We start from the raw sequence: 27,148 nt of genomic DNA on the forward strand, positions 1-27,148 counted from the left end.
TCTTTCTTTCTTTCTTTCTTTCTTTCTTTTTAAAATTAAAGACGTATTCTTATCCAGGCATGCACAGCACAATGGCTTTAAAAAAATAATAAAATAAATAAAATAAAAATAAAACTCAGCTCAAACAGTGCTACAATGTAAGACAGAATTGCTGCTAAAAATATCAAGAGCAACTGCAGTTAAAACCCAAGAAGAATCTGAAGTGATATACAAAATTAAAAGCATTAAAACTGTCCAATTATAGTCCCGTAGTTGAACACTACCCATAGCCAATCTCAATTATTTAGAGAGATCTGTTTGATAGGAAAGAGGTTTGAACTAGGTTCCCTTTGACAGGAAAGAGGCTTGAACTAGGTTAAAAATGGCTTTTGTTATGAAGTTATCTCCAGCTGTTTTGATATACTCTTAAAAGTGTATAAAGGCACTGAAATTGCCTTTAGTAGTGTTATTATGCTCAACTGGAAGACCTTGGTTAGCAAATGCCATAGTAAAATAGCATTATTGTTAGCTTTGGTAGGAGGGGGAAAAAGGTTAGCTTGCAGCAGTGGAAATTCAGGTACATGCCAGCAGGATAATCTGCTTCTAATTTATTTTCTCTTCTTCCCTGCTGTTCCAGCTGCAGTTCATATAATGATCAGTGCAACTACAAATGACTAAAATCTTTTTGATATGATTACCAAGCCCAGAAAAACTATAACAACATATTCATGTTATTCACAGATTCACTTGTGAATAGATTGGTTGCTCCTGAACTGCAGCTATTAGGGTCCAGATAAGGCTCCTTTAACCTGTCTCACATACAGAAATTTAGGACAAAGTTTTCTTAGTCTGAACTGAAATGATGTAAAAACTGTATCGGTTGATATTCCACTTATGTAGTTGGATAGAAATCTGCCAAAAAAAGAATATTCTGAACATATTTTACACTGCAAATCTGCATTTATCTGCTCAGAACTGAGTTGCACTGAATTCCCTGAAGCATATTCCTAGGTAAGTAGGCATTGGACTGAAGCATAAATTATTACTTGTTCAAATAAGAAAGTTAACAATTTGATAAGAAATGGACAGTATACAGCCTTTCCAGTAGTCTAAGTATGGTCATCCAGAGCTTTACAGTGTGTGAGCCCATAAGCTAAAAATAGCCATTTGTAGGTATCTCCTGTTTCTGCTGTTTTCTTAAGAAGATCAGGTCAAGACATTGTGTTGCCTAATTTGAAAGACAAGATGGTGTCTCCTTCCTGTTTCATTTACAAAACCCAGCAGGACTGGCAATTGAATAGTACTTTAACACTGGCAATGGGGTAGTTCTATACCCTGCCCTGAGGTACCAGCCTAGTTTAAGCAGTACAAGACAGATTGTGTGGCACAATACACAACTCTAATGGAACATCACAGCTTGGAAGTTGCCAGTACTGCCCTCCCTGCTTTTGAACACCTGCTTCATGTAGGTTGAAAACACACTGCAGAAATAATCCGGTTTGAGACCACTTTAACTGCCTTAGCTCTGGGAAGTGTAGTTTTGTGAGACATTTAACTCTGTCAGAGAGCTCTGGTGCAACAATAAACTACAATTCCCTAGCATTGAACCTGAGCAGTTAAAGCAGCCTCAGACTGGATTATTTCTGCAGTGTATTTTGGACCTCAGTCTCAAGTTACGTCTGGCCTTGTTTGTTTGGATTACGAGGATAAAGGGAGTTGACAACAACTTAACAGGCTATTTGTTAACAGTGGGTTGTATGGTAGAGTGTGTACAGTTTGTTTTAAGCTGTACCAAATATTTGTGCAGTTAGTTATCAGGTGGCATAATAATGCAGACAGAATAACCTTAGTATACCTATGGATTTCTTCACATTATTCAGTTTCAAAATCTCACTACAAAATTGTGTGTATGTGTTTTGATAACAGCAAGATAGCTCTTGTACACATTCAGTAAATCTTGTATACCTCTCTTAGTAAAAACAGTCTATTTAGAGACAAGTTTGAGACAATCTGAGTTATTTTATTGTCATTTCACATTTATGGCATAATAGTACATGATAAAGAACGGTACATTGTCTGGATAGACTTCTTAACTAAACAACAAGCTGTTACAACAGATGCTGGTTGGTGTGAGAACTTGGAGAGGTTTGAGCCACAAGTTCCAAAATCTCAAATCAATTTTTGGATAATCTTTATTGAGTTATTTAAAACACCTAGACTTTGCTTTCCTAATACTCTCAAAGCAGCCTACAATGTCAAATAGCATCAAACCCACAAAAATCTCAAAGCAGAATAATTGTTGGTTTTATTTCCTGCCAGTGTCAAATCATCTGCATTTCAGAGTTGCACTCATGTAGTACCATATGTGTGTTTAAGTATGACTTTAGTATGATTATCTGAACGTGACTAGATTATGGAGTTTATCACATGTCTTAATAAACCAGTTTACTTCTATGCAGCTTAAATCTTAATTTGAGTGACATCCTGATATTATATCAAGGTTTTTGGTGCCTAATTTGTCACCTGAATACATCCCGGGTCTATCCCCACTTCCAGGAGTGCTTTGGTGGCTATTTTCTTAACTCAGAAAACTTCCAGATCTAAAAAGAACTGTGAGGAGCACTCCTGGAAGTGGGAATGGACCCAGGATGTATTAATTAGGTGGCAAAAACCTTGCAATAATATCAGGGTGCACCCAAATTAAAATTTAAGCTGGGTAGAGGTAAATCGATTTATTCAGACATGTGATAAGCTCCTCAGTTAGTTTCTGGGAGAGAGTTGCACTTCCAAACTCTTGTTTTAGCAACATCAGTATTTTTATAGAATAGACTTGTCAATCAAAGTATAAAATGCATAGAAATTAAACTAGAAGAATGCAATATGATGTCAGTTAGTGCTTGAATGAGGAATAATACTCTCATGGTTGCCTGGATACAAATAATGTGTGTGTCATAGAGGAAGGCAAATGTAAATGAATGAGCAAATGACTTGTCAACTTTAGCTTCAGAGTGTGATAAGGGCAAGGGAAACTGCTGGTAAGACGGATGACTTGCAAGATTCATCAGTGCACTTTGTACATCTTTGGACAGTTAGCCTTTCTATGGATCTTGATTCATTTCGGTTTTTTCTCATTGTAATCCTGGATTGTTAAAGCTCAGATAAAATCCCAATATAAATTTTCACAATAAAATACCAAGTTAAGTTAAACATACTGAATGCTCATTTCTATTTAAAGGTTTAACCCTGTGTGCCAAACACCAGCCCTACTGTTATTAATTGTTTCTAGAGTACATTGAAGCAAAGCACTTGTTGACGCTCTAGCTGAAGTGAATTGGTGGATCAACCTTTGGGGACACTCTTTCTTTGTTTTTAAAGTCTTTTTTTTTTCCTTACTCAGTGGGCCTCAGTGTAGTCCACAAGACTTTTTTTCTTTACTCAGTGAGCCTCAGTGTAGTCCACAAAACCAACATTAAAACAATCAATAAATGCTGAATAGTAAAAAAAAAAAAAAAAAAAAAAAAAAAAAAAAAAAAAAAACAGTAAAAGTGTGTGTGTGGGGGGTTAACTAAAATCTTTATAAGACAGTAGACAATTCATTTACACCATGGACTAATTCATTTACACCATGTTTTAAAATCAATTTTGAGATCTCACCTCAAAACAAAACTTTAGGTAAAGATACATATTTCTTCAGAGAAGACATTCTGAAACCTTGGTGCTGGAATCAGAAAATGTTTGCTTCATAATAATAATAATAATAATAATAATAACAACAATAATAAATTTTATTTGTGTTTCCCCACCTCTCCCTTTTGGATCGAAGTGGGGTTACAGACTATTAAAACCAATACAAACAGTGTCATAGAAATCCAATAAAATCCAATAATACAAAAATTACAGCAAAACTCTATACAGAATCATACAATCAACCAACATTCATATCTAGGGTAAGGCAGAGAATCAGTGGTGTCCAAAATACAACTTCATTCTTCAGGGGGGCAGGCTTGGCAAAAGAGAAAGTTTTTAAGTCTCTTTTTGAATGTTTCCAGGGGTGTCATGAGATGGAGCTCCTCGGGAAGACTATTCCACATCCGCTATACAGAAGGCCATCTGGGATGTGGACACATATTTGGAAGATGGTGTTTCCAGTAAATTCTTCCCAGGTGTTCTGAATGTGCGGGGCGGATTATATGGGGAGATGTGGTCCCTCAAGTAACTCGGACCTAAGCCATGTAGGGTTTTATAGGTAATAACCAACACCTTGTATTGTGCTCGGAAGCGAATAGGCAGCCAGTGCAGATCTTTCAGAATAGGTGTTATATGGTCAAACCTAGATGCGCCGGTGACCAATCTGGCTGCCATGTTTTGTACTAGCTGAAGCTTCCGGGCTTGGTACAAGGGTTGCCCCATGTAGAGCGTGTTACAGAAATCTAAGAGAGAGGTTACCAGAGCATGTACCACAGTTTCAAGGCCCCTTTGGCCCAGGTAGGGTCGCAGTTGGCATATCACCTCATCTGCTAGATTTCAGACAACATAGGATGAACAAGAGATGCCTACCTAGGCTCCTACAAAAGGAAGCAATTGATGAGATACCCTGGTCCCAGATAATAGTAATATGATCTGCTCCAAGACATTATGGTAGAGCAGAGCAATTTGGGCAATTGCAAAAAGAATGATGAAGCTTTGGTGCTTCATATATTTTGGACTATGATTTGCACCATTCTTTACCATTGGCTATGCAGGCTAAACCTTCTATGATTTGAAGCCTAAAACATGAAATACAAAAAGTGCTGTAATCTTGTTTTATAGATTGTAATCTGAATTTTCAATTGTTTCTTGGAGCCAGTGATACACAGAGCCCCTGTTGTTAAGAGTCTTTGTCATTCCAGAAGGTGGACTACAATATTCTGGGCAAACTGAAACTTCCAAAGATCTTAAATAAACATAATTCTGGAGTAGTTATTTATTTTTTTGGGGTGGGGGGCTGTCAGGTGATGCTGATGCAAAACACAGAATTCAGTTGAAAGACTGCTTGCTTTACTGTGTAAATGAGCTAGTGTATTACCTTTGAAAGGGGTGAAAGAATATTCAGTACTCATTACTTCCAAACTACAGCTCCTATTTTCACTCATCATTGGCTGCATGGGCGCATATGGTAGCTGATATCCAGTTCCATTTGGAGGGTCACACATTCCTCATTCCAGTTATAAAACCCTTCTACATCTAGGATGAAGGTTGGCCATCTCTGAACAAATGCATGGTCTTAACCCTACAGATACTGAGACAGTGAAGGAAAATGATTTAATTTTTATAAGTGGAAATTTAGGCTGCATCTACACTGTATTATTATTATTATTATTATTATTATTATTATTATTATTAACCTTTATTTATAAAGCGCTGTAAATTTACACAACGCTGTACATACAATCTTTTTAATTGGACGGTTCCCTGCCCTCAGGCTTACAATCTAAAAAGGCACGACACAAAAGGAGAAGGGAAAGGTGGTGGGGAAGGGGCCTCTCTAGTAGGATAATACATATAAAACACGTGGCAATACAGGAAATGATTCAGTAAAACAGACAACAAAAGAACATCAAATGGCAAGTGGCAGTTATGCAATGCCTGGGAATGCTTTTCTGAACAGGATGGTCTTCAGCTCCATTTTGAAGCTGGTTAAAGAAGTGATGGCTCTTGCTTGTGGGGGAAGAAGGTTCTAGGAGTGAGGGGCAGTGAGTGAAAAGGGGCGAATCTGAGATGGGGCAGAGGAAATCCTGGGCTGGGACAGCAGACCTTGACTACCAGAACGGAGGGCCCTAGTGGGAAGGTGAAGAGAAAGAAGGTCTGATAAGTAAGGAGGGGCCAGTCCATGGAGGGCTTTAAACGTCGACAGCAGGAGCTTATACTGAATACGGAAAGGGAGGGAGAGCCAGTGAAGGGATGCCAACACAGGAGAGATGTGGTCAGAGTGGTGGGCGGAAGTGATAATGCATGCAGCTGAATGCTGGACAGAAATTAAAGGACGGAGGTGAGAAAGAGGAAGCCCAGCCAGGAGGACGTTACAGTAATCAAGTCATGAGACCACTAGGGCATAGACCAGGATCTTGGCAGTAGAGGCAGAGAGATATGGTTGGATTTTGGCAATGCTGTATAAAAAGAATCTACAAGCCTTGGCTGTGGTCTGGATCTGAGGGATACACGACAGAGAAGAATCAAAGATAAAACCAAGACTGCGGGCTTGCTAGACTGGTTGAATAGAAATGTTGTCCAGAGACAGCAAAGGAGTGTTGAAGGGTGGGCTTAGGAGGAAAGACAAAAAGCTCCATTTTGGACATGTTGAGCTTCAAACGCCGATGGCGCATCCACTGTGAGACAGCCGTGAGACAAAATGAAACTTGCTGTTCAAGCCTGTAGAAATGAGCCAGACTGACACCATTTTAAGTGTCATGGAATTATGGGAATTGTAGTTTTGTGAAACAGTCACAGAATACCATAGCACTGAACCATGAAAATTAACATGGTGTCAAACTGCATTATTTCTTTAGTGTGCAAGAAAATAAAATCAAATCAAAGGTAACTAAGGAAACAGAGCATTACAAATAACAGGGAAGTGGGAGTTCTTGGGGAAAATCTGGGAGATTAGTCTATGGATATTCATCAGCCCACACACATTTGCACTATAAGAGGAAGCTGGGACTTTGCTTTGTTTCCATCATGACATTACAGCTCATTCTTATTTTGTGCACATTTACCTGGAGATAGGTCTCCTGGTCTTTACTGAGCTTTTTCCTTAGAACTGCTGCTTTAGAATAGCAACATAAGAAAATCATCTTTGTATGTACCTGTTTTTGCTTAATTTATCAAATCCTAATAAATTCAGTACTACTTGCCAACAGTGAAGGATCGGTTATGTCATTTGTATTTGTCAAATGTAAATAAAAGGGTTCACTGTCTTTTATCAGGATGTAATAAGTTTTTTATTGACATAAAGACAATATCAAAAAAGTAATTGCTATTCTCTTTGTTTTGAATTACAGCAAGAAAAGACTCCAGAACATTCAAGAAATAAAGGTATGTATATAGACAGGATGTTGTTGTTGTTCAAAAATAAATAATCTATGCTTTATAGTTTAGCATCAATTGGAGTGCAGTATTTCTGTTTCCTGTTATATTTTGCCTGTTTTTTTTCATTTAATGGAGTGTGCATTACAAAATTTGAAATGTCATCATTTGTCAAAATTAGATAGTACTGAATGTTTAGGCTGGATCCAGATTTAGATACTGGTTGGGGATTTGTAGAAGTCAGCTTCCCTTCCTTTTCTTCCCATGGCACATACCCATCTCCCCTCCCTGCCCTGGCAAACAGAATTAATGTTAAACAGAGTGATTGCCATTCCAGAAGCTAAAATAAGATATCTCCACATGATTTCTCTCCATGCCACAACTACTCTCAGGGATGGGAATCTTGTAGCCCACCAAATCCTGTTAGACTACCAATCCCAGTATTCCTCATCATTAGCTATGCTGTTTTGGGTTGCTAAGAACTACAATCCTACAATCTGATTGCATAATTCCCATCCACTGTACTCATCAGGATCCTCTCTCTGTGTATTATGGGGAGGTTCACAGCTAGAGACACTGTCATGGAGAGAAGAGGAGAAGTCCTGTTTTCATAGCTCAGTCATCTGTGTTTGAAGCTGGGACTAGACAACTGTTCTGAGGAACAGAGGTTTTACGTACTGCTGGATTTAACTTACAAATGTTCAATAGAATTTATTTTAGGAAACTGGTATACACTAAACTTGTGAACTTCTATATATTTTGGTGTTGAAGCACGTTTTCCTGGTTTATAGTGTGCAAGGAACTCTATGAATCTGTCCAAATAACATTATTTGTGGTCATATGTGAGTTTTGTATGAAGTACAGGACAAAGTGTGACTACCATGTTCACGAAACTTGCAGTAAATGAAACCTGCTCCATGGAGTTAAATTTGTCCCAGTGGAACTTCAATGGCAACAGCTGAGGTCATTTTTAACCACATGATTTATTATAGGTTGGATCAGGCTCCACAATCTCTCTGAAGCAAGCAAACAAACAAAATCCACAGTACAACCCCAAAACAATACCTTCAGTTTACCTTATGTAGGGTCCTGAACAGGTGCTCCTTGTCTTATGCTGTCATGGATCCTATACAGAATATAAATAAAATAAAAAGGGCAATTTGTAATACACTATGTAATTATTGGGGCTTTCCAAAGGTGCTTTCCACAAAAAGGCCTTGGGGTCTTCATGTAAGCACACTTTGCCTATGGACAAATAAATAACATCTTTTTTGGAATAATGTATGCATCTTATGTATAATGTATGGACAATCATCATTTTCATTTGAATTTGTCCATCATGAGGTACTTCCAGATTGGTTGAAGAAGTGTGTGGTCTCATGATATATTCTTGCCTCTGAATGCACTCATTCTATTACTTGGAGGGGTTTTTGGAATGATTTCTTGGGCCTGCAATGGAGCTTTCTAAAGGGTTTTATTTATTTATTTTAAAAAAATAAAGCTAGGGCATAGTTTGCTGAGCTGGGCTTTATGCTCTGAAAGACAAACTTCCTGCTCTCTTGATTTTTCAAAAAATTCTTTCTCAAAGTTATAGTGTTAGAGTGCAAAGGTGCAATTTCACTGATGCAGTAATGCATTGTAGTACTGTAATTTGAATTTTTAAGAAAGATAGAGAAAGGAGAAGAGGAAACTTTTTGTCTGGGCATTTCATAGAATTAAAAAGAAGTTCAAGCAGGAGTGAAAATACATTTTGCCAGTATATAGGCTAGGCCATTAGGAACATAGTTGAGGTATTTAAACAGAGAGCAGAGAAACAGAGAGAGAGAAAGGTATGGCAACGAATACTGTAGCCTCCAGCAACATATCAACATATTTGTCAACACATTTGTCCCATCTGCAGAGGCGTACTGTAATACTTGTAATACATTACAGGGTTTTTTTTTTAAGAATAGAAGGCATGTATATAGGGTAGGGGGAGGACTCCAGCAAGAGCATGACACAAAACCTGTCTCATTCAATATGTTTTAGGAGTTATTCTGAATTTTAGTTCAATACAATTTTATCTCTAGAACTTTAGAACTTTTTATGTATTTTAATGATATGACCTGTGTTCTTGCTTTTGTGGCTTTTAAGCATGTTCTGTATAAAGAAGTTTCACTTTACAAAAAGAAACATGTAGGTTTACTTAGATCTGTGCATTCAGTGAAGCATACACATTAGGTTTATACCATGATGTATGATATGTTTGTCTAGATTAGCATTGTCTGCATTAGGCTGAGCAATGTGTGGCTTTCTTATTATTCTTGGTCTGCAATTTCCATCATCACTCATCATTGGCTGTGGGAGCTGCAGGTAACTATATCTGGAGAAATCAAACACTGCCCATCCTTGTTTCAAAACTATTCTTCCACTGGATGAGAGATTTTTTTCCATTTTCTATTATTTATTTATTTATGGGCCTCTGACTTTTTTTAACTTATAAAAATTGTTTTGTGCATTCAACCATGCACTTTATTAAAAATATATTTTGTAGATCACTTTCTGTCCTTTTAAAAATAATGGCAAAATTGTCCTCCAGGGGCATAGGGACTGTTGGGGACTAATAATTCTATTTTCCCAAAACATTTGGATGGGTGCTGGAGGTCATAGGAGCTTCAAAAATAACCTCGGAGGCTGCCTGTTCTAGATTATGAGGGAAACATTTTGAGTGAATAATCATAATCACCCCAGCACTGTCCAGCAGCACTTTTCTAATGTGTCAGGGAGTTCCTGGTATGAGCTGCTTGGGTTTAAAGGGAAATGCTTTTCTTTAGTTCTCCCACCCTTGCAAGCACACTTGGGGAGGATATAGGTGAGAGCCTTCTCAGTGGCTGCCTCTGGTAGAATTCCCTCCCCTGGGAAGCCAGCTTGGCTCCCTCTATATATATTTTTTCTTCTGACAGGCAAAGACATTTATGTTTACTCAGGCCTTTGAGTGTTAACTGTTTGTTATTTTTTTTTAATCAATGGCCAGAATTCACTTGGGCAGTTACAAATGTGTAGCTACATAATGACTCTTGGTCCTACCCCTCTATCCCCACTTACCAGGCAGCAGCCACTGCTGTAAATGGGGGTCTGTTCCCCTGTCAATCAGGAAGTAGCTGAGTGATAGTCCCACTCTTCCTGTGAGTGATCTCCAGTGCAACAGGCAGGTCCCTGTTTAAGTCATCTTTGCAATGGAGAATGCTCATTCATGGTAGTAACATCAGTAAGCTGCTTCCTGATTGACTGGTGTACAGACCCTCCATTGATCACAGTGTCTGCTGCCTGTAAGTAGGAATTATGGGAGTTACATGGTCCCTATGTATCTCCTAAACTAGAGAATACATGAATACAAACCAGTCACCAAAGTGTAACTCTAGATTATGCATTCATAACTGACTTAAGAACTGAACTCATGAGTCCAAATGCCGATGTTCCTCTGGCCTTGTGATGTCCTGTATGGTGGTTCTGGACCAATCCCAGCCCTAAAGCTTTTGTTTCTGTCTAAAAAGACCAGTCCACTGTGACTGCCAGCAGACCACATGGGCTGGTGCTGTTTCATGTTCTCTGTGCAGCCACAATCACAATCTGTGATGGTCATATGGGTGAAATCAGGTTCCCAGTTTCCACCCTTATGGACTGTGGTGGGGGCTTCCCCAGGAGATATGGCAGGGCCAACAGGTAAGAGGCACGTGGCCATGGCTGCTCCATGACATGGCGACATACAGGTGTGTGACCTACCCATCACTGTGCACCCACTTTTTGCTGCAGTGAACACCTGAAGTCCCAGGTGAAGAACCAGGTCAAAACCACAGTTGAGATGCCATGGAGTTGGCCCATGGTATCCTGCCCCATATGCATAGGTCCTTAGTCAATTCCAGGTAACATCACTATATTTTAACAACATTCTAAAACTATTACTGTTTTTAATACTTTTATTTATTAAAAAAAACCCCACTGTATTATCAATTACTTAATTGTATTCAGTTTTGACTCATATTGTTCTCCACCTTGGGTCTCATATTGGAAAAAAAGTGGGATATAAATTAAATAAGTAAATAAAAGAAATTGCCTTGTTTGAAAATATAAGGGGTTGACTTCAATCTTCTGCATATAACACATGGGTTCAACACTGACATATTTCTCCTAAGTTGTTAGCATCTTATACTTAGAGGCCTGGTGAAAATAATTACCTTCCTCAGTATCACAAGCAGATCTCTGGGCATCTAGTATTCTAGCATCTATTTACCACAAAAGAGATTTGGAAAAAAGCAGAGGTCACTTTGTCTCCTTGAAGTAACCTCTCAAAGTTACAGTCTGCTTCTGCTTAACAAACTGAAAGACAGGAGGCAGAACTGCACAATATTCTTACTGAAGAACAAACAATTTAAACAATTTATGTATGTAGAATACACTCACGTATCCTACCCTCAAAAGCCTAGCATCCTATCTAGCTGTGCAAACGGTGATGTGCCCACCATGTGGCAGCAAGCGCTTCCCCATTAATTTCAATATGGGGGAAAGTCAATATGTTCATCTCTTTGGACATGCAAAGCTGTTCCCTTCATTGAATTTAATGGAAGCTCTTGCCAGCACATATGCTCACCAGAATACTTGACGCCTGCAATGAATTAATGTATTAGGTGAAAAAGAAAATTATGACTATTTGTGTGCCTAAGCTTATCAGCCTACCATAGTCAAATATTGTTCTTCTGAAGTCATCATGGGGCCTGCTCCATAAATATTACTTGCTTTGAAGATTTTACTCGTAAAGAAAAAAAATTATACATTTGTAGATACTTAAGTACATGCCTATTATATCTCCCTGTGAGAGATGCTTCATGCATGTTGTCTTCCTCTTTTACAGCATCAAATTATCTAGAAAGTGTTTTTTTCTGCACAGCAGTGGCTGCAAAGCAAGCTCTTAAGAATGATTTCTGAGTGTGCTACTTCCATGCAGTGAGGAATATGTTAAGGGAGGTCACCAATACTTTGCAAGTTGGCAGGGCCCAGCATGCTCAGAAGTTCATTAGGTCTTCAATTTAAGAGACTAACCAAGTATAAAGATGTCGAAGGGCTGTAAAATATCTCCAACAACTCTATCCATTAAAGTCTGACAACTCCAGTTTACGGGATGCATCCAGGATCCTCAAGCAGTTATCTGGAGCAATCTTTTTGCCAATTCAGTGTTCATGCTTTAGTACCCATAATTATCACACTTGTCCTTTCACACCTTCTCATTTAAGCGTTTGTGGTTCAGAATCAATTTTCCCCACTGTGGTTGACTGAGTACTAAAGTAGTCAGAATATGCTTCCATAATGTTTCCCCCTTAATAAACTTCAAAAATGAGTTTCAAATTATAATTAGAAGTGTTGGCCCTATTTAGAAATAAAAATAGTTAATAGTGGAGTTAACTGTTAACTAACCCCTAACTGTAGTTAAGACAAATGGATAAGGTGGAGTGTGTAATTTTTGCATGAGTAGTGAGAGGACTAAGGGTAATCTCTTGGTTAGGGATGGAAATAAATTTAGCTTTGACAAATGTAACATTTGTTCCACCTCTTGAGACTTTATGTGAGAAACTGTGTGCCTCACCTTCAGTGTTCACACATTTTTGAGGTTTACAGAGTGTTCTTGAGAAATAAAGTGAGGACAAAATGGTACATGTGTTTTAAAATGTGAAAAGCTAAAATGTGTATAAATGAAGCATACAAGCATGTTTTAATCAATGAGGAAAATATGCCTAAATTAAGAAAAGTGCATGAATGATGTTATGTAAAGTGAAATTAAATGCAAAAGACACATCAGATAAATGTGTAAAAGGTACATTAATTTTGTGTGGACAGAAAACATTATGTTTCACAACCAAATATGAGAGAACTATAGAAAGAATTTTCACATTCCTACCCATAATCTAATTTGTTCATTTGTCAGTAGCCCCATTCAAATATTGTTAGAAACCAGAGCTCCATAGGAACTCTGTTTATTAAAGGCGAACAGTCTTTGCACAGGGGCAGGAATAGATGGTTTTCCTCAAGATGTCAGACTGCAAGGCCCAGAAACTCATGCCAGCTTAGCTATTGATGAAGGATGCTGGGAGTTGCACTTCAACAACACCTGGAGGACCATAAGTTTCTCATCCATGGTTTAGCTACTTCTGCATCAATATGGAACAATTACCAAGGATTCACTAGGCTGATGTCTACAATAGTAGCATTTTCACTTCTTAGCTGCCATCTGTCTGCCATGAGTACATTGGCTTACAAAAGTTGCATACAAATATAATAACAGATAAATTACAGGAAGCTCTGGGTAAGCTCTATCTAAGTTTTTTAAAACAACAACAACAGCAGCAACAACAACAAATCAGCTGAAACCATTATGTGGCTGAATACCTCATCTTAAGCAGTTTATAAAGTAGAATAGATCATGTATGAACGTCAAAGTTGAAAAAGTTACCTGAAAGACTTTGGGTATGCATAGGCTGGGAAGTCCTTTGGATATAATCCTGTTGTAATTTATCTGGTCTCTATCAAGAACTAACTGATGTCATTGATAGTGTCTTTAGGGCTATAACTGCTTTTTATTATAGTGTGGGTTGAAATACTTTCCTTGCTTTTAGAATGAAGGAAAAATGGTTGAGTAGAATGAATTAAGTCAATTGCTATATCTGTTAGTATACAGTAGACCCTTGCCTTATGCAGGGGATCTGTTCCGGACCACCATCACCCCCGTGTAAGGCGAATAATGCATATGCTTGAGCCCCATTAAATATAATGGGGCTCAGGCATGGCGGTGTGCCAACACACACGTGCCATGGGTGCATGCACCAATCATTCTATTGTAGTGTGGCTTCAATGTAAGCTGAAAGCCACATATAGTGCACCTGCATATGGAGCGGGTGCACTGTATATGCATTATCTGACGGGTTTTAATTGTAATGCCAAATAGTTCTTCTCCTTCTGTATACTTCAAGATTTCTGTTGTATATCATTTGTTACAGCTAAGAGCTGTACAAGAATCTCACTGGCAAATGGTATTTAAAATCAGCTTCCATTTGTATAACCCAGTCTGTTATTTCAAAACAAAGCCAAATCTGGACCTTTGCCCAGTATTTTTTATTTGTATTAGTAGTTAAACCTCTGCTGTTTGTATCTTATTTTGGAATTTGGATGTTTGGTTTTCCAGAGAAAATATTTTCAGTAGCCTCTGGGACTTGTCTCTGTGTTCTGTTTCTCTCTCCTGCCTTTGTCCTACATAAGTGTAGTGCAGTATGCATCTGTCTGCTTGTGGATTCTGCCGAGCACATGGCTGCCCAAGTGGTTATTGTACAGAAATAACATGATGCAAGATGTATTTATTATTTCTTATTATTTTAAATCTCGCCTCCACCTTTCCAAAAAGTCACTCTGCATGGCTCGCCAGACTTTGCTTATGATTCTAGCTGTTGCACTGCCTAGGTTTTTGGAAACCATAGATATCACCCAATGTATTGACTGAAACTTGGTATTTATATTGATTGTAACAGAACTATGCATGTTACTTCTATTTTTTTTTAAATAGTTCTGTTCTATCTGGTTCAGTTTTATTAGTTTTCTTTATGTTTTTCAATCATTCTTGATGGTTGACCAATGGGGGAAAAAATCTCATGAACCTGTAAGAAATTTGAGCTGAGCCCAAATGGGAAAGTGTTGTTTGCTAATACTTTATGTAAATAATGTTTGTCTCTTGTGATAAATGCCACTCTTTTTACTCTGTGTGTGTGTATACGCGCACATGCCCTATAAGCAAGTGAGAAGTGTTTTCCCATTTACTGTGAGGATAGAACACATTTTCTCACTACAGACTGGGTCTATGAAACCAATGCTTAGCCAAATATGTTTGTCTTCATGGTGTGTGGTGGTGTGATACAATGCATAATGGTAGTGGAGTGAGTCCACAATAGTAGCAGAGAGAATAAAACTACAGCAAAAAATGACAGTGAAAACACCACTCTGAGTCACTTCAAAGGCATCTATTTCATTACCAAACTAATCCTTAGTTGAGTGTTCCACATAGTCCTGATCTTAACATTTTAGCGCATCATAGCAGAAATCCATCATTCTGAAGAAGGATGACAATTCTAGTGTCATGTTCTGAGGTGATAAGAAAAAAATTAAGAAGCTGAATTATTTTTTTTTCTGATTCTGTTTGAATAGGTACTTCTGGTTCCACACAAGGTAATCTACATCTAAGGCATGATGAAAATTATGATGCAGCTGAGGCTTTTAATTACGGCCCTTGTTCCAGCTTCTTCTCTTCAGCAGCTATCAAGCCCATTCTTACCTGTTTGTGGAATATATCTGAAAATTATGTGGCATCTTAAAGGAGCATTAAATGTAATGAGAAATGTAGATACTGGGAGAGTATTTATTGTGCATTAGGAATCCATCATACTTCAACAGAACTCCAAAATCCAAGCCAAGTCAAATTCTAACAGTTTGGGTGCTTTCCAAGACAAAGCAGGTTCCCCTGCAAAGCTACCAAACTTGATTTGGGCTTTGGTTTTCACTAAAGAAAGCACAATTTCTAAGCACTTTGAATAGTTCTTTTTCCTGAAAAAACACCCAGAGTGAGAAAGAAAGGGCAGGGAGGAAATGCCATTGTATACTGACAAATTCACTTTCTAATTCTAGGGCACATTTATGCGAATTTCTGTAGTCCATGTGGTTTGAGTATGGGATTATGACTTTGATAAAAATTTATGGTTGCATGGTATTTTCTTGGATCTAAAGAGATGCCGAGGAAAGAAACAAATCTGAAAGAGCTTTAGAGTTAAGATTTTAGAGCTTTAGAGAGTTGTATTCTGTTGTTTGTGGTTTGCTTTAATTTCATTTTTTTAAAAGGAGTCTTTTTGTGCAAGGATGGGACTGTGAGTTGGCATTCTTCCAATATCACCATGTTTTTCACTTTCAAAGGCTTAAAATAGTTTCTATACACAATAATTTCCAGTTTAATCTAAAACTTGGAAGCCTTTCTTTCCTCAAAAAGGCAACTGTGCCTCCCCACCATTCTGCCATTTTTTTTAAAAAAAGAAGTGTTGACAGTTTATTTTGAAAAATAAAAATGGAAGGCATATAGTTTAAAAATCCCCACATTATTTCTCTGTAATCTGAAATGAATGGTCTCCTTATTTTCTGCATGCAGATATCTACTTCTGAGAAAAAGCTACAGCCTTTTATGGATTTCCAGGGGCTGTCAGTGATGGGCACCCCCTCCCCCCCAAAAAAGTTTGATCTCCAAATGTTGAATTGAAACATAATGGCTCAGACAAATTAAGTCAAAGCCAAATCAAATTGGGTATGAACATAATTTTGTATGCATTTCTACTTTCCGTGTCTGCTTGGAAATTTGCTCCCTAATATGTTTAAGACACTTACAGTGGAATCTGATTGGCATCACTGAATCCAGTCCATTCCCAGATTGTTGAGTATTGAGTCACTTTACACATATATATGCATATAGACAATTGTATAAAAATGCATCTCTTTCCAAATGCTTACAAAGCAAATAGGGTTAACAGGCAAGTAGTGCCAATGGAGATGGCATATCATTAAAAAAATAAAAACATGAAACAGTTTGGCAAGGCTTTCCAAGAACAAGATTAAAAGATCTCTTTACTTCCCACATCTTTCTTTTTCCATGCACAAAATCTTAAGACTTCTGACACTGCTACCTATATGCCAATATCTGACAGTTACCATCCATTTTCTCATGTGATCAGGTTCTCTTTTCCAGACAGAAGTGAATGTCTCACATGGATGGCTAGCTCTGTTGTCACTCCAATGAGGCTGAGCAGAATTTGGGATTAATAAATCCCATTGTTTTGTTTAATTCGCTTAGATACCAAAACTATGTTTTGTGTTGTACATTGCTTATAATGGCACTTTGAATGGGTAAAATCTGGACTATAAACACTGTGCACCAATTTAATACTACAGTCATCCCTCCATTTTCATGGGGGATCTGTTCTGGACCCCTCCACAGAAATGGAAATTCACACATATTCAAGCCTCATTGGCTTTAACCCGCCCTGCTTGCTGGTCCATGAAGGACCGAGACCACGGACTCAAAGTCTGCAAAAATGGAGGAGGACTGTAGTTGTTTTAACTTGAAATAAATTCTAAAATAGAAAGGGTAACAGAAAGCCATCTTCTATAATTATTTCAGCAGTCTTTTCCAAAAGAAATGTTGGGTTTTAATTCCATTCACATTTATAGTCACATAGGTCCAAAGTGCACTGCAGAAATAATCCCGTTTGAGACCACTTTAACTGCCTTGGCTCAGTGCTTGGGAATCCTGGGAATTGTAACTTATTGTGGCACCGGAGCTCTCTGATAGAAGGTTAAATGTCTCATAAAACTCCAGTTCCCAGAATTCCCTAGCACTACGTCAGGACTATTAAAGTTGACTCAAACTGGATCATTTCGGCAGTATGTTTTGGACCATGGGCTGTAGCTTCCTCATTTTCAGTCATCCTTCGTTTAACTTCTTGTGCTGGACAGTGCTCCTTACAGTGTATGACTTTAGGATCTGCAGTTGCTCACAATACTGTGCCCTATCACGAACAGACAATGCTAGGTTGAACAGTAGAATATTGATATGAGGTTCTGTAATTACTCTATGAATTTCTCAATCATTCGATCCCTTTTCATGTTATGTGTACCTTTAACAATGGGAATTCAAAGTGACTATTTGTTTGCAGATCCATTTCACAAATGTAATTTTCTATTATTGTGAACATATTGTCTGCCTTTTCTGATTTCATTAACAAACATCTGTTCTTTTACTGATTTTTATACACTAGGCTTAAAGAAGAGACCATATGGGAATCACTTGCTGTGTGCCTGTCATTCCTTTAACTCGTGGAAAACAACATAAGGCACCTGCACAGTGCTTGAGGCTCTAAAGCCAACCCTAGTTGGAAAGTCAGACTGATATTATAGTTGGCATCCTAGAGTTGTTAGAGCTTTAACAAAATATTTTTAATCCAATACAAAATGAATATAAAGCAATAAAAGAAGAAATCAGCATAGCAATTGCCTGTCTTTAAATTAGTAATAATGGTAGTGAGATCTAAAAGAGATCTGATTTTTGACTCTTTGTTAGACACAGAATATCCCCCGGTGATTTCAAATGCTACAGAGTAAGCTGTCATTGTAAGCATATTATTCAGAATAGGCATTATGGCATTTTTTAAATATTTCTCTGGATATTGAACAAATGTTTCTGCACTGTAATGGAAAACATATTTAATAGATCCATCTCTGTACAGTGCTTTATAAAATTATCATATAGGGCAAATTGATTTGGCAATAATCAAACGTTCGGCAATAATCAAATGAATCCTTTTGGATATTTTAATAGCACATAAACACTAAACAAAAATGGGCTGGCATTAATTGCTTCATTTATGATGAATTTTCTAATGACATGTTTTGAGATTATTATTATTATTATTATTATTATTATTCTTTATTTATATAGCACTGTAGATTTACACAGTGCTGTACATACAACAATAAAATCGATAAAAATGAAACCTGCCAATGGCTTACATTCTACAAAATACATATAAACCAATAGATAATGATACAAAATAGAGTTAGATAAAAATAAGCAGGCAACAAATTAAAAAAACATCAAATATCAAATCAAATATCAGATAACAATCAGATAAAAAGTCACACAATGCCTGGGAATGCTTCCCTGAACAATATAGTCTTCAGCTCAGTTCTGAAACTGGTTAAAGAAGTGATGAGCCGTGTTCGTGGGGGAAAGAGGTTCCAGGAGTGAGGGGCAGCAAGTGAAAGGGGACGAATCTGGGAAGGGGCAGTGGAGAACCTGGGCTGGGACAGCAGACCTTGACTACCAAAAAGGAGGGCACAAGTAGGAATGTGAGGAGAAAGAGGTTCACATATATAAGGAGGGCCCAGCCCATGCAGGGCTTTTAAAGTCAACAGCAGAAGCTTATACTGAATACGGAAGGGGAAGGGGAGACAGTGAAGGGATGGTAATAGAGGAGAAATATGGTCAAAGCGGTGAACGGATGTAATAATTAAAGGATGGAGGTGAGAGAGAGGAAGCCCTGCCAGAAAGAGGTTACAATAATCTAGTTGTGAGATGACCAGAGTGTGGACCAGAGTCTTGGCAGTAGAGGCTGAAAGAAATGAAAGGATTTTAGCAATATTGTAGAGAAAGAATCTACAGGCCTTGGCTGTTGCTTGGATCTGGGGGATACATGACAGAGAAGAATCAAAAATGAAACCAAGACTGTGGGCTTCCTGGACCGGTCCAATAGAGATGTCGTCAACGGAAACAGAAAAGGCGTATTGAAGGGTGGATTTATCTGAATTACAGTGATGTTCCTGAATATTGATTAACAGAATGGTACACTACAGTGCGTCCTTGGTATACGCGGGGATCCATTCTGGACCCCCTGCGTATACCAAAATCCGCATATGCTCAAGTCCCGTTGTCACCATTGGGGACAACTTCCCTCCCTCCCCTCTCCTCCCCCCAACTCTTTCCTTCCTTCCCTCCCCCCTCCCTCCCTCCTTACTTACCTTTTCGTCGCCGGTGCCGTGCCGCTGCTGCCGCCGCCGCTGCCTCAGCTGGAGCCAGGGGGAGGGCCGGGTGGGGGTTTTGGAGGCCAAGAAGCCTCCAGCCTGCCACCCGGCCCTTCTGCGGTGGCGGCGGCGGCAGCAGCGGAGCACCAGCGCCAGAGGCCTCTTCGGCCCCCACTCCGCCGCCGCCGCCACCAGCACCTCTGTGCAAGGGCCGGGTGGTGGGCTGGAGGCCTCTTGGCCTCCAGTCTGCCACTCAGCCCCTGCATCGAGGTGCAGGCACCGGCGGCGGAGAGGGGGCCAAAGAGGCTCCAGGCCCTCGGCCTCCTCCTCCTCCTTCTCCTCTCTGTGGCGCCGCCACCGCTGCCAGGAGAAAGGCCGGGTGCTGCTCCTGGAGGCCTCCAGGAGCAGCACCCGGCCTCTCCCCCGGCAGTGATGGCGGCGGAGAGGGGGCCTCTGGCGCTGGTCCTCCAGCGCCAGAGGCCTCCCCTCCACGGCTACAGCCAGGGGAAATGCCGGGCGCTACTCCTGGAGGCCTCCAGGAGCAGCGCCCAGCCTTTCCCCCATCAGCCGTGGCGACGGAAAGGAGGCCTCTGGCGCTGGTCCTCCAGCGCCAGAGGCCTCCCCTCTGTGGCTACAGCCAGGGGAAAGGCCTGGTGCTGCTCCTGGAGGCATTGGGGACAACTTCCGGATTTGCCATGCGCGTATGCTCAAATCCGCGCATGGCAAATCCACGTATAAGGAGGACCGACTGTACAACCAGCTGATGGAAAAAAGAGATTTTATACACACACACACACACACACACACACACAGAGACACCCATACACACACACACACACACACACACACACACACACACACAGAGTGATACTTCCTAATTTAGGTTAACTAGAGAAGCATGCTTGGGGCTAGTTGGTAGACAAACTCCAGTTACACATTGCTCTGATGTAGTTTAATAGCGTTCCGATATACAGATAATTTAAAGTCACTTCAGACAGCATAAACATTTTGCTTAGGGAAGACAGTGCAATGTCTTCTGGATGCCTTTGACTAGTAGTCAGGAATGGTGGAAGCTGTAGTGCAACATTCTGACAGGCTACCGTTCCCTGTTTAAGAACAAATCTAATTTCTTTCTTTTAACACAGAAAATGAATTTGGGTCTAAGGCTGATGTCAGATTTGTTTATGGCCTGATCAGATGGCATTACCTTATGATCTGCCTGCTAAGACAGTTTCAGTCTATATTATTATTATTATTATTATTATTATTATTATTATTATTATTATTACAAATATATTACTGAGAAAGTGTTGTTAGATTTGTGATATCTGACATCTTAACCATTTGGCTAATGGGAACATTTTAGAAAGCATAACAGGCAATCAAAGAGTGCAGATGTTACTCAAAATATTTCCATTGCTTTTGGAAGAAAGTTGCAGATTTATCCCTTAAATGAGTAGTTGAATAATGTACAATATGGTCTTAGTAATAATATTCAATTGTACATTATTCAGAATTGATGAATAGAACTGCAAAGTACAGAAACACCAAAGATTAGCCTTGGAAGATGCTGGCAGAAAATGTTTTATTGTTGTCAGAAAGCACAGAGACAAGGATTATGATTTACAGACTATGACGTAAATCTGTCATAACATTAGTGGAGGAAAGCTGTGTTCTAAGAAAATTTTGATTACTATTCCAGTTGTACAATCAGTAGCAAATGTGTTCTTCTGGCCACAAGGCCACAAACTATCTCCCTATATGGGGACACTGCATGCTATCACTTGTGCAACCTTGTTCAGCCAGAAAGTGAAGTTAATCTGCATAGTTATGCATAGTTATACACAGATTCATAGCTTGGAACTATGTGATGTTCACGATCAGAACATTATTTGTGTAGGTGGAACCACATCACTGGATACCCAAATGTTGTGAGGCCATGAGAGTAGATGTGGGTTGAATGGGAAGTCATATAAGAGGCCCTTTGTCCACAGTGTGGTGTAAGGAAAAAGTGTTTTACAATTATTATTTAATTAGTACGGTAAATCCATTAAATCTTGACATCACCATATCCATACTTAGTAGATTCTATTTTGCATGTTGGTTGATGTTTGTATATTGAAGATATCACTTTATCACTTTTTATAATTATGGAAGAGTCAGAATTGGTTCATACACAATGAGCTCAGTTGCATGTGCGTGCTTTCTAAGATACAAAAATATCTTTCAGATGGAAAAGTATCCCCAACATTAGACTAATCGACTTGTTAATGATTATCCTTCCTCAGGATGTTATACTCTTCAGGCTTACCCAATACTATTACTTGCTCGGAGCTACCCTTTTCAACTCTTTAATGCCCAAGCCCCACAGTAATAATACTGCTGACTCTTTCAGAACTCAAAGCTACCTCCCTGTTGATAGCTTAAAGCAAAGCTTTGTGATCTGAAATGGTTAGTAAGGCCATAGGTTCAACCACGTGCAACAGCTGAAGTGCTTTCAATGCTCCCAGCAGATGGCAGTGGAGTACTCAGTACATTAAGCATTGCATTATATCATTGACAACTCTTTTTTAAATGCATATTTTCCTTTAAAGAAATGATGCATGCTCTGTTGTACAAATGATTTAATCCTAGCATTTTGAGCTCTTTTTCCCCAACATCCATGCACAGAAAGATCATGAAGTCAAGAGTTAAGTGCTGATAGCTCTGTAGTGCTATGAAGACTTTAGTGATGCATTATACTGGGCAGTTCTGATACACCATTGATCATCAGCATACAACACAAGGATAGAATTTGTTTTTGCCTCTGTGAAGTTGAAGCTTTCATGGCCGGTATCCATGGTTTTTTTGTGAGTTTTTCGGACTATGTAGCCATGTTCTAGAAAATTTTCTTCCTGACGTTTCGCCAGAATCTGTGGCTGGCATCTTCAGAGAATGCTTTGCATGGGAAAAGCTGGGTGTGTATATACTGTGTGAGCCTGGGAATGCAGGAGTGATGTGCATTTGTATTGTTCAGCACAGAAGGGGGGGGGGGGGGCTGGGCTGGGCAAAGCACTGTTAAAAAAATATTAAAAAGAGTTTTGTTTTTGTCAGAGACCTTGTTACCTGGTATGCCTGCGTACTAGAGGGTCAATATAGAAAACAAATGGACTACATTTTTGGCTGGAGAAGATGGAGAACCTCAATTTTCTCCATAAAAACAAACCTTGGAGGATATGACATTAATCATGAACTGTTATTTTTAAAAGTTGTTGTAGTTGTTGTTGTTGTTGTTTGCTTCCAAGTAATTCTTGACTTATGGTGACCCTGAAATCATATAATTGGAATTTATCACACGGGAGGAATTTCTCTTAATTTTGAATGATAAGAAAGTGGGACCAGAACGCATTCATGTGAATTTGCTAGTTCAGCGAATTTACGTGAATTTGAATTGCGTTCAAACTGACTTCGCATTGCCCCAAAACAGCTTGCCATTGCCCTAAATAGCATGTCATCACCTCTCACACAATAATGTGAAACCCTATGATTATGTTCGGACTGACTTCCCGTTGCCCAAAATTGCATGTGGTAGTCTATCACGCAATAACGTTAAACCCCATGATTGCGTTCGGATTGCCATTGGATTATACTTCCAATTTCCCTTGTCTGATAATGTCTATTGGGTTTTCTTTGCAAGTTTCTTCAGAAAGGGCTTGCCACTGTCATCCTCTGATGCTGAGAGAGTGTGATTTTTCCAAGGCCACCCAGTGCACTTTTATGCACAAGTGGGCATTTGAACCCTGGTCTCCAGAATCATAGTCTAACACTCAAACTACTATACCACCAAAGCTAAAGGAACATGTTTAGTAAAGCATAACATCAAACCATCATCTAAAGAATATAACCGTCTTATTTAAAGACCCCATAAAGACCATATAAAGAACAGAGCAGTACTAGACCTAGTCAACCATGAACAAAAACTGTGGATAGAAACCAAGGACCTAACAGGGAAGGATGCAAAAAAACTCTGTTGCTAAAAAAGAAAGAAGAGCTTCATTAGATCTCTTCACAAGGGTAAGGCAAGTGCTTTAAACTCAGAGTAGGGTGAAGCACTTTTCAAACAACATATATTGATGATTGATAGATAGAAATATTAACATGCTTTTGAATATGTTTTAAACATATCTGGCATTTTTGATATACCTAATAAAATAATTACTATGCTTACTAATTTTTCATTTCATATGTAATGAAATACATGAGAACATTAATGGGAACAGAAAAATTTGCCCTTCTTTATAATTGGTTTGATTTATATTTTTATGCTGTTTTTCATCAGATTCAGCACATCACTGTGTCTAGTATACTCTGCTCTCTATCATTAAAGATGGTGCAAAGTAGCATTGAAGCACTTTTCCCCATCTGTGCTTCATAAAAGAATGCTCTCCAGAGTACTGAGGTCAAGTTCTCCTCCCAGATAAGATGAACAGTGTGACTTTAAATAACCGAGTTCAAGGTTGTGGTGTTGTTTGTTTTGTAATTTAAGTAGTGCAGAGATGAGAATATTTACGTACAATGAAGGACTGTCCTGGTGATTTTCAAGAACAATTAAGATTGTTGTCAGCCATTTGGTATCAAGATTCTATAGTCGGGCAGTCCTTCAAAAGAAACCTACCACCCAAGCCATAAATAAATAAATAAATAAATCTGCCACTGACATAGCAGGCCTTGTTAGTGGATTTTTCAGTTCAAAGAAGATCTGTGCACTCTTTTTCCTCACTCTGATACACATCCATGCCCTTTTGAAGAAATCCTCCTCAACCTACACAAGATAACCTCTTGTTAGAGGAACATCACAAAAAAAGTGTAGATGGGTGAAAAGTTTTGTTTGCATGGGACTATAAATATTTCCTGAGTTTGGGTCCAAGTTCAGTTCAGCTGTCTTCCTGTTAAGCTGTGATGTCTGCCTCCAATTACCTTCCAGATTTTCTCCCCATAGGCACTGGGATTTGCCTTTTGCTTTCTGCTGCCAAATGAAAAGAACATGAAGTATCAAGGAAGCAAGGGATGACATGACCTTTGCATTTCCTTTCTAGTGCAATGATTGAGAAGCTCTGTCTTTCATATTTACAAGATCCAATGGTGTATCCAATGATGTTCTGCTGTATCTCCCTTCCCAGTGCCCACCCATTTGAAATAAAGAGAAAGACACAAAACATGTATGGATAAACAAAGGCCTCTTTATTAACTATTGAATTCTGATCTGCAGTAGGGCTGCTTAGTGTGGTATATGCTGAAATAGGTATAATATTACATCATCTCCTGCATGTGAAGTGCTAAAAATAATAAATAAATAAAACTTTTATTTTTACCTTGCTTTTTGTTAAAACAATCAAATCGGCTTATAATATTAAAATAATATAACAATATATACAACATATCCTCCCCCCTAAAAAGAATTAAACAGTTTAAGGTTAAAATTACATAAAACAAATAAAACAATAATGGTGGGCAGAGTCATCATATATATGTGGGTGGTCGTTACGTGTTGACCATTTTCTCAATGATATGTTTCTGTGTTCATGACTATTTGTTACCTTCTTAAGCAGGATCCAGTGAAGGTTGCATCCAGACTGATTAAGGAACCACATAGTCCCTGATTTTTTTTCTGCTCTTTCCCATTTTATTTTGGAGATCTCTACAAATTTTGTCTATCCCAAAATATTTTCTGTCAGCTCCAAATGTGATCAGAGACTTTTGAGACCAGCACTCCAGGTTTTTGTATATTGTTGTTGTTGTTTCATGCCTTCAAAACATTTCCTACTTATGGTGACTCTAAGGTGAACCTATCATGGGGTTTTCTGGGTCTGAGGGTGTGTGACCCACCTAGGGTTTCTTTGGCTGAATGGGGAATTGACCCCTCATCTTTGTAACCCAATGCTCAAACCACTGCAGCATACTGGCTCTCTGATTTAGCTCAACCCAGTATAAAATAGGGGGGGAAAGGAACAAAATATGGGACTTTTGATTCAGTTTGGATGCACCCAAAGTATATAATAGTATACTGACCAATGTGTGCATGCACACAAGCATGTATGTGTATCTGGCCTGTGTTTTAAACTGCATGGTGCACTTCATTATGCTTCCTTTCCAGGTTGGGATCCTAAAATCCATATCATAAATTCACTGTAGAATTACCAAGTCGTATAATTTGTAACCAGTCATTCAAACAGGATTTTTTTTTTTTTTTAAAAAAAAGAACAGAGTGAGAAACATCCCCCTGAGAAAATGTGACTGGCAACTTAAAACCAACCAGTAAGCCCGCAGGCTAATTAGACTTTGGACCACAGCTTATAATAGACTCAAAAAGTTCAATTAAAGCCCTGGTGGGTTTGAATGAGAGATAAATGGAGCTCACCTAACAATGGATACAAACCAGTCAAAGTTACATGCTTGGAAGTTCAATTATTTCCTATGACATTTAAAAGTACAGTATTTCTTTAACATCAGGCCCATGCTTTTGTTTATTATAAAGTTTAAATGATCATTAATTCAATTCAGAAATGGATGGGACCAGGAAAAATCAATTTAGGCTTCACTGTGAGCAACATATTTTATGAGTCTTTCTATCCTACATCAGACCCAAACTGTACCTGAGGTCTGGCTATCTAAAAACAATATGATGCCCCACACAAGGTTTTGTAAACAGAGTTTCTAACTGTGTGCTTTGAAAGTCCCAGTAATTTTCAGTGATTCTTAAGGAGGTGTGTTTTGTTTTATGCTCTGTTGCACAGCCTGTGTTTTACAATGATCCTGAACTCAGTGAAGCATCATTTATACTAAAGTAAAGAAATTGAACTTTCAATAAAATCCAGAAGTGAGTTCAGAACTGTTTTGCAGATTAGGTCTATATTTTATCCAGCTATGTGCAAGGAGGATCCAGTGGCTGAATTCTAGAAAGTGACAATATACATACCCCCTCTGGGTCAATCACTTCCACCCATCCCCATTCATTGTTCTATATGTAGAATAAGACAGGAACATAGATTGGAAAATGGCTAAATTAGGGAGTGTAAAAGAATAATCTGCCTTGGTTTGCTTCACACTCTTGTCTTGTAATCCAGGCTAGCTGCAGACACAGATCTGTAGGTTGCAGAAAAGAAGATAATGATTATTACTACCTAGTCAGGTAAGGATAAGAATCACAGGACAGGCTATAAGCCCAAGAGAGAAGCATTGCCAAGGCAAGAGACTCACCCCACCACCAAAGAGGATGTGTGTGTTCTAGCTTTGTTATGAACAGTAACAGTGGCCAATGAAGTGAGATTTCAAAATAGAATTTATTAGGGCTATTCAAAAAAATCCAGTCTTCCAGTATGAACTGACCTGCTTCTCACTCTAGAATAATTGTGTGAATCGGACACTATTCTCAGCTATAAGAATAGCTGTTTTGAGTGCTTTGATTGTGGATTCGTGCATGGCAGGAGGCTGGACTGGA

The 27,148-nt window shown here is 38.8% G+C and overlaps 1 protein-coding gene across 3 annotated transcripts in view; it reads left to right on the forward strand.

Moving 5' to 3' along the window:
- FSTL5 (follistatin like 5) overlaps positions 1 to 27,148 on the forward strand; it is a 424,501-nt gene that overhangs the window by 59,854 nt on the left and 337,499 nt on the right. For all 3 annotated transcript variants that reach the window (XM_089525584.1, XM_089525583.1, XM_089525582.1), the window contains exon 3: positions 7,017 to 7,050. In XM_089525584.1, coding sequence (XP_089381710.1) covers positions 7,017 to 7,050 — 34 coding nt within the window. The remainder of the gene's footprint in view (positions 1 to 7,016; positions 7,051 to 27,148) is intronic.

Source organism: Sceloporus occidentalis, unplaced genomic scaffold (assembly GCF_023333645.1).
Source record: "Sceloporus occidentalis isolate IW3139 unplaced genomic scaffold, rSceOcc1.0.p SCAF_5, whole genome shotgun sequence".
Lineage (NCBI taxonomy): Eukaryota > Metazoa > Chordata > Lepidosauria > Squamata > Phrynosomatidae > Sceloporus > Sceloporus occidentalis.